At 25.9% G+C, this 13,800-nt stretch overlaps 1 protein-coding gene across 1 annotated transcript in view; it reads left to right on the forward strand.

The window, feature by feature from the left end:
- Positions 1-942: 942 nt before the first annotated feature.
- LOC105425932 (uncharacterized) overlaps positions 943-13,800 on the forward strand; it is a 30,598-nt gene continuing 17,740 nt past the window's right edge. Inside the window, exon 1 of the mRNA XM_011636951.2 lies at positions 943-7,120. Within this exon, the coding sequence (XP_011635253.2) occupies positions 7,102-7,120 (19 nt within the window). The 5' untranslated portion in view covers positions 943-7,101. The remainder of the gene's footprint in view (positions 7,121-13,800) is intronic.

A 13,800-nucleotide genomic window follows, 5' to 3' on the forward strand; every position in this document is an offset into this window, starting at 1 on the left:
TATCATTTATTAGCGAGATATATGCAATTCGTGAAGAATTTATATGAATAAGTATGCTTGTACTAAAGTGTTTTAATGAATGTATATATTTAGTAGAGAGGGAGAGAGAGAAAAAGAGAGAACAAATATATTTATTTATTCCATCAGAAGTAGTTTTAAATATTTAAAGAATTGATAATCAATTAGTAAGACATCCGATTAATATGATGAAAAAAAGAGAGAAAGAAAATGAAGAAAAGTTTTATACTAAACTGTTTCACTTTCATAATTGTTGTTTTGAAGAACATGGTTGAGTATTTTCATGAACATAGTTGAGTATTTTCATGAAGCATGTATGTAATAATGCCTGTTTGATGATATCTATAGCTGACATCAGCCAATATTCCTTTTATAAATATGACAAAATTATTAATGCAAAGAATATTATTCAGAAATCTCAATAAAATAAATTAAGCACAATAAATTATATTATTCAATAGACATTGTATCTCTTCATAATGTTCAATGTATTTTAATAACATAACAGTCATGAAATTAAATCAGTTACAGCGTCAAACTCTTGTCATTCTCTTCGTCATTTGTCATATTCATCTTTCATCAATTGATTATTACTTTCTCGAACTTTTAGACTACTTCTTAAGGAAATAAATATTCAGCAAAATGAAGCAACAATCAAAACCGTCTTCAAGGAATTTATTATTTCCAAAAATTTTTATAGTGCGGGTAAACGTGTATCATATTAGTAAAAATGTATTGCAATTGTTGACTTATATTAATAAAGTTTATTTTAAACAAAGTTACTACACAACTACAGAAGTTTTACTAAATATTTGCCATTTTATGTAATGTAGTAAAATAATGATTTATCATTTTACTAAAAAAATTTTCAGAAATAGGAAAGAAAAATATTTTTATCTTATTTAAAATATAGTTTCTATTTATCGCAGTAAATTGAATAGCATTTTGAATTATATATTCTTTACGTATACTTTTATTAAATTAGAATTGCAAAAATATTTCCTAATAAATATATTTCAATCCCTTTATCTCTATTGATAAAATTAGTATTTGTTGTGGATAATCTTAATAGTGACTTATGTACAATTACTGACTTTTTATGCTTTTACTATAACGTATATATAATAAATTTATAAAATTATACAAAAAATATTAATATTCGTTAAAAATTGTTTAAAAAATATATGTGCAATAATTTTCTATATATAATGACAATGCGTGTTGTGATAACTTATGTTTTTGAATGAAAGCTTGAATGAGTTTTTTGTTTAATGTTACAAAATATATCCATTTTACTTTATATCTTTTACATTATTTGAAATTTCATATTGTTATTAAATAATATACATGATAAACTGTTTAAAGTATTACTTTCCTTTTACTATTTCTTATATATAATTGTAATTCTTTTAGTCTTTCATCTAGTTTATTATAAAAACGAGAAAATAAAAGAAGAAAGAAGAAGAAAAGAGAATATGCTTTTATTATTAGTGGTACATGTTACATAAAATACTAATTTTAATATAATTTTGATATTTTATTACAAATTGCAAAATAATCTCTATTTAGGAATATTACTAATGATGTTTTTATAAATAGAATATTATAAATTTAAACATTCAAATAGACTCAATAAAGTAGAATTTATTTACACTTCAGCCATACAGCCAAGAAGGGGACTTGGTTTACAAGAATACTATTTATCCACATTCATTTATCCTTCCATATCTTATTGTCCAGCTTATTCTATTCCTACACGGAAAGAACACTTTTGCTGGCAAATCTAAAAATTTGACTAGATACAGAAAACGGCGAAATGGTTGGACTTTCAAAATTATTATATACGATATTCAAATTGATTATTAGAAGATCAAACATTTTTGTAGTATTGTCATCATATTTAAGTGTTCTACAAAATAATTTTGATGGGCCAACAAAATTATTTTCAGATCTGTATCAAATTTTTAGATTTGCCAGCAAAAGTGTTTTTTCCGTGTATTCCTCTGAGCTCTTTTAATTTCATTTTTCCGCTCGCTTTTAAAAAAATTCACTCGTTCTTCTTATTTTACATTTAATACTTATTTATTTAAACCTAGTCACAGTCTATCTTATCACTTTTCCTTTTCACTTTTATCTACATTCTTTTTCTCTTTTCTTCCATTTCCTTAAATCATTCCCTTTTGTCAATCTAGTTCTTCCTACCATATTTCTTCAAGATCGCTTCTTCGTCCCTACTTATTTCTATCCACCAACCTTTATTTCTCTGGCATTTTTTAACATTATGTTCCATATTATCTTTTCCCTGTCTACAAAAGATACGTATTCTCTTTTCTTCTAATATTTGCCAATATTTGTTCATTTCTTCTAGGTTTTCAATTTCTTAATTTTACCAGTGCCCTAACACCCCCCGGACTCAAGAAAAATAATGTTATGTAAGTATTGGAAAACATAATTTTTAATATTTATCTTTTATAAAAGGACATTATGTAGACTTTACAATTAATTTTTAATTAAGTGTAAAATCTACATAATACTTTATAAAAAGTATTTTGCTAAATAATCAAAAATATATATTATATAGTATTATATATTATATATATTTTACATATTCTATAAAATATATTATCTTAAATATTTCTAATTTATTAGAGATAAATGTATACGTGGAAAATATTTTCATAGATAAAATCAAAACAATATTCATATCCGTATATATTATTTATGGTAAAAAAATTAAAAATATGGTCATTACAGAAACTATTTAACAATTAATTTTTAAAGGTAAGTACATATTGTGTATCTAACATAAATGTGTAGTGTACCATCTTCATATAATGTTGTGCATCATCTCTTTGCTATTATGAATTTAACTTTAACAAATGTCACAGCTAGTAGCAATTAAAAAAAAAACTGTACAACAACAATATTTATATATAAGAAGTTGTAAAAATGAACAAGAGGAGATTACTATTATTATTATTTTTAATAAAGATTATTAAAATTAAAAGATTTCACTAAACTTTTAAAATACTTTTTAATATCTAAAAAGTATTTCTAAAATGTATTTTTTAACGAAGATTTCAATGACTTATAAGTTGTCTTCTTTTTAATTTGCTCATCAGCTTCCAAACATGTTAGATATTCTTTTTTTATATTTTGATATATTGATCTTTATCGATACATGAGCTATAAAATATAGTGTTTAATAATTAATGGTACATCACTCGTGTATAGATAAAGCAGATTGAACTGAGCAGAAAAGTCCTATATCATTTTGCGATTTTCGCAGTAGTTAATGAGAAATTAATGATTTAAAATCATTGAATGACTCGTCCGGCTCATCGGCAAATATAAACGCATGGTGAGATATGTCATCCAGCATTATACACATTTGTGATTTTTAGAGAAGACATGGCAAGATGTTTAGAGGTGTGATTTACAAATATAATAGAGCATTCATTTATAATGCATGATGGTCATGATGGTCATTGTGAAACTAAATTTCTTAAGAAAAATAATGTAATACTATTAAATATATTTCTGTAAAAAATTCTTAGAGATGTGATTAACAAGCAAAAGTTTTTTATCAAGAAAATGTATGATAACACGAAACAATAAAGATAAAAGCATTTCATCATCAAAATTTATAATATTTCTTATATTATAATACATGTTAACCTACGCAATTTTAACTTATTTTACATGCTTCAGCGATGCTAAAAGTTCGGCAGTCCTGTTATAAAATTCGTGATTTAATAAAATTCATTGCTAATCAATTATGTTTCGTTTCGCTTTAGAGAGAGATATATCAAAAAAATTTTGTTTTTTTTATTAATGATAATGTTATTAAATATTTACTTACCTATGCATATGCATTTTTATATACACATACATCTACACTCCTACATTTATTCATTTGCATTTCTATATATTCACATGTATTTTTCTACATAAGAGCTTAGAAATTGCTTTCATGATGTTTATTATACTCTTAGAAAAACTGGAATTTTTGAAAATGTTTTTACTTTTAGAAATCGGGAAATAACATGGGATTTTATTATAATTTAAAGAATTTTTTATCTCTTTTTTTACCTCTTTTTATTATAATTTAAAGAATTTTATCTCTAAATTTAAATTTTGCACTTCTCGGAAAAGATGTTTGATAATTTTATTTTCATGATACAAGCTTGATAGTTCGCCAAGATTTAATGATTCAGATTTAATGATCAGTATGCATATAATATACATTTATATATATTAGATACATTGACATGTAACTTGCGAATTTTGTAAAGAAAATTCAATGTCTCCTTAGAGTGAGTCAAAACATTTAAGATCCAGTAATTAAAAAAAGAAAATCTTAAAAGCGCTTTATACAATTTAAAATTTGAAATGAAATCCACGATAAAATAGTACAATTATATAATGCACATACACACGCACGCACGCACGCACACACGCACGCACACGCGCGCACACACACACACACACACACACACACACACACACACACACACACACACACACACACACACACACACACACACACACATTGCATTCCACAAATATAAATTAGCCTTACTTTTTGGTTACATACAATTATCTTTTCAAAAAAAGTAAAAAAAAATCTCCAAACACATTCTTGTACAAAAAAAAGAATCTTTTACAAAAAGATTTAATATCCAAAATTAACACCAATTTGCCATACTATTTGTATCGTTAATAAAATTTAATATAGCTATTGTATTTGCGTGTATTTATGCATTTGTGCATATATAAATATGTAATAATTACATTATTCTGCTGCAGATTCTGTTTCAACTTTTAAATTCTAGAGCGATTTTAAAAACAAATTGACAAAAATTTCATGTGTCACGTTAACAGATGCATACACACATTGTTATCATAATAATAAAGGAATGAAATAAATAATTGATAAATTTCCTTACAAATCATATATCATATATTTTAATTTAAACGAATAAACTCTAATTTTATTTAAATGATTTTATGTCGTAAATAAATTTTTTAATTTTTGAATTGTGTCGCGTCTACACACTGTACTGTATAAATCAACAAGAAACAATTGTGCTTCAACAGTTGCGGTATATTAAAGTAATTTACAATTTAGAGCAAAGAATTCAAAAATATTAATCGCTGATCGAAATATATTGTTATGTCATACATGCTTTATTTCAATTCCTTTATTATCATATGTCTTATTTGATGTCGTAGACTGTCGGAGACGAACACTAACAGTTTTATACACGTGCGCAAGCTATTACGCGTCAGTTTCACGAGCAAAGTACTTAGCGCCAAGCGAAACGCGGGTGAAGATCAGGTAGGCACAGTGAAGAGGCGTAAACCATGATTGCTTACGGTGCGCTGCTGTCGCCAATGGCCCATGCGAATGTGACTCCGCCTCTTAAGCGTGGCCAGCCTCCTTCCCCAATCCTTTGACTTTGCCTGTAATCATTCGGTTGCGCTTAGTCGAGCGTGCGCACGAGCGTTTATGCGCGCACGTGTAAGTGAGCGTGCGCCACAAGGCACACAAGGGCGCCTTAGGACCGAATGCGGTTTTGTTGCGTGATCATCACCAGCCAATCGGTTGCTCAACCACTTGTGGCCTTTTCAGGCTGCGTTTCACTTTTTTTTCTTTTCTTTCCCTCCCTCCCCCCCCCCGCCCCCTGCCCCCGTCCCCGCGTATCGCGTTCTTTTTCTCCGTGGGCTTCCTTTTCTATCATCTCGCATTGCGCCCGCAGATGCATCATCATAGCGAACGCGGATAATGCGCATTGCGAGCGAAAATCAATTTACTTTCGAACGTTCTTTCAAATTCAAGCGATTCATTTAAATGCACGCGTAAACCACTTTACACACACAGGCATACGCATGTGTGCCATGTGTGCATGTGTGCGTGTGTGTGTGTGTGTGTGTGTGTGTGTGTGTGTGTGTGTGTGTGTGTGTGTGTGTGTGTGTGTGTGTGTGTGTGTGTGTGTGCGCGTGTGTGTGTGTGCGTGAAACGTTGTACACCAAGGCGGCCGGCGGGCACTGTGTGTACTCTAAGAGGCGTAGAGGGATTTTCTTATTTCTGCTCTGGTAAATCTGTCGCTCCAGTCAGTGAGGCAGCGAAGGGCAAGCCGCGCGCCGTTGACCGTGTCTGTGCTTCTTTTTTCTGTCTGCTCAGCTGCCAATGCTAAGATTCGTAGTGTTACATACATACGCAAAATACGATACGGTGCGGTACAACAGTTCTTTCGCTAACAGTTCTCCCTTTTTTACGCTCGTTCTCTTTCTTCTCGCCGCGTATCATGCGGCATCACTATCACGTTTTTCTACCTAACACTGCAAATCTGATAAGGCCGGGAAACGAAACTTCATGATTTATCCTCATTTGACTCAGTGTGCTCCGTAAACTCCGTCATTACTATGTAACTGACTTACCGTTATTACGATTTCCCCTTGGATTTGCCGTAGACGTGTGATCCTATTCCCGTTCACAATCGAACACGTGTTTATTCAAATTTTTATCGGATAATCGGATATCGGCGCTTTTTGCATATAATATCATGTTGCATGTAAAATGAGACGTTCGCAATTTATGAAATATTTGCAAATTGGAAAATTTGATTATCGGATATCGATTTTATAATGGTGTGTGTGATAGTTATTTATGTTACAGCATTAAAAGTAATCGCATACGCTGTACATATCTTTTATTTTGTTAATACATATGCAATTGATAAAGAAGTAATTGTAGCTCTCGATCTTTGTAATTCTATTACAATTCTGAAATACAAAAACATTTATTTATTATTAAAATATTATTTATATGTGTACTTTAACATGTACATTTCTTGCATTCGATTGTTTATTATTTATAATTTATTCTTGCACGCTATATATATGTATGGTTTAAGTCCTGTGTACAAGACATTAGAATTGTAAAAACGAAATGACAGGGTTACCAACGAAACTAGCCCGTTCTTCTTGAATGCATTTTGAAAACCACAAACGGAACACTACATTACGGAGCTTTCGCCTTTTATGTAGCCGACGGCAGTTGGATTACACGTTTTTCCAATGGATCCAATTATACTAGGTGAGAATAGTTCAATTGCTGTTAATATAACAGACTAATATATTATGTCAATATAAATTGCTTGTGTAGATATAACATAATTAATTGTCATATGCTTTATATATTCATATTATTGCATTAGTATTTTTTTCATTAATAAAACTGGAATGATCGAACGTTTGATTCATTATATAACAATTATGTATTAAATATATATATGTTATTTTTAAATCTTTTTTTAGATATATTATAAATTCTTTCTATTGTTCGAATACTATTTAATAAAACTGATTCTTCAAACAGCGTCGCTTAAAAAATAAAAGTAAATTCTATATTTAACTCAAACATATTTTCATATCAAATACCAGAATTTGATTTCAATGTACAAATATATAAAGTATTGATAAAATATAATTGAGATATATTTTATTCCCAAACAATAATATTTCGAAATATTTTGTGTTATCATAAATTTTAGAAATAATTTATGTGATGATTTATGTGATAAAATATAAAAGTTAAATTCTTCAAAAAATAAAAAATAAAACTGTCAACAAAAATACATAAACTTATCAACTTAAAAAGATTAGAAAAATAAAATGAAAAAGATGAAAATTCTTTCAAAGAAATTCTATTATAATTTGTTTTATTACTTTTACAATATCAGATAATAAATAAATATTTTTTGAAAATATGAAAATATGATCACTTAATTGATTTGGAAAGATCAATTAGAACATTTTACTCTTGACGAATCTAAAGAATTAAAATTATATGTAACAAAATGTTTATAATGTATATATAATAATTAATTTTATATATAATTTTCCTATCCACAAATACACATATAATACACATTGTATTTTATTATGTATTTTATGTATATGTAATTCACATATAATTCAAACATTATAAAATCAAATATATTTATGATCTAAAATAAATATTTAAATTTAATGGTTTAAATGTAACATAAGTATAACATGTCCTTTAAATTTTCTAAACAGTCATTTGCTTCATTTATAGATATTTATTACTGTTATATCAACTGTGTTGTCAACGGCAATATTTATGTGCCTGAAAATAAGATTATTCCGCTATCTATATGGCATTTATTTTAAATAGAGTTCAGCTAGATATTTAGTATCTAACAATTACACTGTTAGAAAAAATGTACTTACGATTATATTTATAATAGCATGCGGATACATTTAGATTTAAACTATTTTATATTATGAATTGTACATTAGTTGTACATTAGTTAATTTACACTTGATCTTTTATATATCTATGAAGCAAACATTACTAAGTACGCGATATAATATTATAATATAATAACATATTTGAGAATGTAATGAAAATGAAATTAGAAAAACAAAGAAAAGTAGAATACTTTTATTATAAATACTTATTATAAATTATGAATGAGAGTATTTTAGATTTGCTCCTCATAATTTGTTTTTATTTTCTGGATGCAATTTGTTACAATTACATTGTGAATATTCATCGCTGTTACGTTAATTGAAAAATATAAAATCGCATGTCATTAGTTTACAATATTTTGAAAATTATTATATAGATTTGTTTTAGATAACATAGTAACATTATTATTTTAATAATATGTTATTTGTAATAATTTAAAAATATTTTTGTTGGGTTAAATAATAAAGTATACATTAAATATTTATCTATGTGCAATTAGAAATCTGATCGTAAATGATGTATAAATTATTTCACTTTATATTTTTTCTTTTACTTAATTAATTGTAGATGTACGTTAGATGTTTAATATAATAGAAATATAGTTGAAATGTTATGCACGACAGTTTAGAATATGTAATCTTATCTACAATACATAATTATTGCAATTGATATAATAATGATGTGAATAGTGCCCGTGTAAATGTAGTAAATGGCACTAGAAATGGAGTTATATCGCGAAGTTAAATGAGAAAACGATATGATTAACGGCAAGAGTATAAATACTTGAAGCAATATTGTTTTCATATAAATATGTACATACATATGTATAAATCGAATAGATTTATCGTTATCATATAAATAATAAAATATAAAATTATAAAAAGCAAATTATTACAACTAATTTAATCTAATTTAATTTTGCATTAAATATTTTCATATATCTTATAGAAAGATATAAGTTATATTGCTCTCTTTTATTGATTTTGTTTAATATTTTACGCAAACAATTTAATATAAATAAATAGACAAAGATTTATTCTCGAAATTTATAGAAATTTACTTCAAATGTTTACTCCTGTCGTTAATTATATTTCACTTTCATATTTTGCTAAATGGTTTCATATATTTCGACTCTATTATTATAAATCTATTTATAATAATAGAGATGAATGGATGTGTGTCATTTATCATGATAGTAAGTTTCTTTTACATATAATATTGATAAAGTTTTTTATTTAATATGATAATAGAAAGATGTTACAAATTTTTTGTTATTCCAAAATAATTCTGAATTCGGAATAAAATAATATATTGAATTTTTATTTTTTAAAATCATATTATTTTACATATTATTTTTTGCAACGAATGATATTAGATTTTTATATTTAATTTTTATTTTTATTCAAGTTGCAAAAAATTTTCGCAATAAAAATACAAAATTCAAATATAATATCGAGCGAGTGATATAATCTGTAACAAATTTGTATAAGTACAAAAAAAACTCTATTCTAAATAATTTTTTTACTATGTAATATGAAAAAAATATAAATTATTAATTATATGATAACAGAGATATATAAAACGGTGTTGAATAACATAGATATTCTAAGAAACATATACTTTACATTGCATTAATAGAAATATTATGTAGGATTTGAAGGAATAAGTAAAAATTATTCTATGAATAATAATAACTTTATACTATACATACTTTATATGCGCGCGCGTAAATTAACAATGACTTCTACTGACATACTCGTTTAAATTTCTTTCATGCATTGAAGTACATTGTTTTTTAGTATTTTGATTTTAATTTTATTTTAACTTATTCGTAAAGGTCTATAATATTATTTTATTATTTGACTTTGAATCTGTTTTTATACTTCATGACTATGCACCTCATACTTTTGCCTTTCGAAACAATTCAGATTCGAAATATTGGACATAATAATTTAACTTATTTAAATTTTCTTTTATTTAATATGTTCTGTAACTGCAATTTATTATGCACGTAAGAAAACTGAATTTATAAAATAAAACTTAATTTATAAAATAAAACTTTTACATCTCATGTAACCTAACTTTTTTAAATAAATTGTTTTATTTTGCAAATCTAATGGTGATTTTTACTAGCTTTGTTTTTATTCATTAAAAACCTTTTAAAACCTTAAAACATTAATCATCCATTTTTATTTATAAAAATGCATTTCAAAATAGATTATTTTTTTCTGGTAAATTATTAATTTTTCATGATCTTCTATTTTAAAATTGTTGTATAATAATTAGAAAGATATTAGAAAGATTAAATTTAAATAAGGTTAAAAAATAAAAAAAAACACAATTTTGATATGACTTTGATATATTTGCACCTAGATATTAATTATTTATATGAAATTGCGTTCTCTATGAAGTTCTGAAAACATAATTAAGGAGAAATAAACTCTATCTAGAAATTTTTCAAGAAAATTTGTGTATCGTCGAGTTTTGGATCATTGGATACTTTACATAAACACTTGGAAACACATAGAATGAAACAATAGACAGGTAAACAAATAAATATTTATAAAAGAAATATTTGAAAAAAAGAACATTTTATTATAAATTTTCTTTTTATATAAATTTATATCATAAATATATGTCATAAATTTCATTATAAAAATATTTTTTCCATATAAATTTATAGTAAATATTATTTACTCTTAAAAAGGGCATGTTAAATTAATATTTAAATGTTGATTATTGTCATTTTTTTCACGATACCAATTGGTTTTCTCATTATGTTTATTTCGTGAGGAGTTATCACAGTCAAGATAACACATTGAGTTTGTATATCTGTCATATATATTATTGATAAATATCGTCACGGATGAGAAGATTACAAGTTGTGAAAATGTTTTATTTAATATTTTCTTTGGAGTATTTGATCACCAATAAGTATTGAAGATATATATGTTATGTAAGTAATTTCCTTCATGTGACAACAGCTGTTTACAATACGAAATAGATGTACATAATTGCGACATAAATTGATAGAACCAATTAATTTATTTTCGAATTTTATATTTAATTGAAATATATATGTATAGTCAAAAAAGAAATGACGCGCGCGCAGCGCTCATCTGTATAATATAAATATTAATAATAAATAAATATGTAATGAAAAATGTACATGTAATTATTAGAAATAAATGAGTGAACGTTTGAAATATTTTTTTTTTAATTTTCTTTTTTAAGAGTTTCTTCTATATAAAGTTTTTATTATGTTTTGCATAATGCTAATTCTAATTTTATATATTTTTGTTTTTACAGTGATTATTTCACATATTTATGACATGTTACTTTGTAATTCTTATTAGAAAACACATGTTACATTATTAAGTGCAACAAAGTTATTTAAAATGTTAGCATAAATCGGTATGTTTGACAAGGTCCATTCATAGAAAGTATGCTGTATTCATTCCTCCAGCAGAAACCTTTGACCCCCTTACTGCGTCCCGGATGAGCTCCCTGTTCTTATCGCTGGGAAAGTTTGTCCTTTTTTTATTACGATACCGATTGCTGTAATAAAAAATGCAATACAAGATGAAAAGAAAGAAATGAAAAAAATGATTTCGAAAAATTATTTCAATTTTGCATTTTGCTGTTTTTAAATGTCATTGATATCAAAAGTTCGTACATGTAGACGTATACATATTATGTATGCGTCTTTGATACGAAGCATGCATTATATTTAAGTAAGAAACATCGTAACATTTATTTTTCGGAATTACTTATTTTCTAATACTTAAAATCATCAGGTGATTGAACAGTTCGGATTGACAGTTTGAATCTCGAATCGAAAACTATTAATATTAAATTATTTACGTTTAAAGAAATTATATATTATACTTCTAATTTAATTCATGATAAAAAATAAATATCATAATCAAAATCATTGTTACAAAAAGAAATTTTAACTTCTTTTCTATAATCATACACAAAAATTGCATAAAGATGCAAATGAAAAATTTATATTTTATCACGCACACTCTATCCAATAATAAATATACATAAATATACATAAATATACATTTATGTAACATAATTTACATTTATATTAGACATTATAAATGCGCGTTATTTTTTTTTCTAGCATCATATATAATTCAAATGATTGAATGTTAAATAATTTGAATTTTTCAAATTGAAAATATATTCGAACAGTTCGTAAGATTTGAACTCACTTCAAATCTCATATAATATATGCATAAAATTACACTATTAGTTACATTATAAAAATGTAATTTAATAAAAAATTTAAGAATATTATAAATATAATAATTTATAATACATACACATTATATCATAATTATCAAACATAAAAGTTAATTATTATTAATTACTATTATTAATTAATTATTTGTATAATATGTAAGTTTCAATTTTAATAAACTTCAAATTTATGAAAAGTAATATTTTATTTATATATACATGTATCTAAAAGATGTAGGATCTTCATTGTCACAAATAAAACACTTTTTATCGTTTTAGATTTATTCTTAAAATTGATGCATAAAACTTTTATTTGTTATATAAATACTCAGTTAATAAAAATCATTTATAATAATATGTTTGTATATCATATAAATAATTATAATTAATTAATATTTTCATTTCACATATGTATGTATGTATGTATGTATGTATGTATGTATGTATATATGTATGCATGTATGTATATATGTATGTATGTATGTATGTATGTATGTATGTATGTGTACGAACGTACTTGTGTGTGTGTATTTTGTTGGTGAATGTACATGTGTAATACGCATGAACACATACATAAACACACATACGACGCGTGCGCATGCACACATACACACACATAATGAAATACTTCTCATCCACATTTAAGTTTATTTTGCGGTTATTACCACTTCACGATCAAGAGACACAGTACTATCTCGGCGTCAAATTCATGCGCAGCAAACTTTGCATGGAACGACGGCAAGACGCCCGTGACTCTATTAACGCCGTCGAGATAAGCGGACCTCTCAGATTTTCATATCTCGGCTACACCGATTAAGTTCTGACTAGACTCAATCGATAGCTGAGGGTTAAATTATATCGAAGTGTTTTTAGTTTTCCCCTCTGTCTCGTGAATGAACATATCATAATGCTAAGCCCAAAGAGATAAATTTAAGAAAAATGTCTACGTCGTTGTCATCGTCATCATCGAATAAATTTGCGTGCTTTTGACACAACAGAACTGCATTTTTTTTTAAATTAACCGCGTTTGCAGTTGAAACAGTGTTATATTTTGACAGATCTTTTAGATGTCCTTTGAAAAATAAATGCTAATATTGATAAAAGAAAACTTATATAGTGTCATATAATACAGTTTAGTATACTTTCAATTTCGTCTTTATTCAAGATAAAATAAATAATATATAAAAAATTCTGTTTTACTATAATAACATTTAAAATATTATTATTTACAAAAATATAATTTTTGG

Source organism: Pogonomyrmex barbatus, unplaced genomic scaffold, assembly GCF_055798465.1.
Source record: "Pogonomyrmex barbatus isolate J1 unplaced genomic scaffold, ASM5579846v1 scaffold2, whole genome shotgun sequence".
Classification (NCBI taxonomy): domain Eukaryota; kingdom Metazoa; phylum Arthropoda; class Insecta; order Hymenoptera; family Formicidae; genus Pogonomyrmex; species Pogonomyrmex barbatus.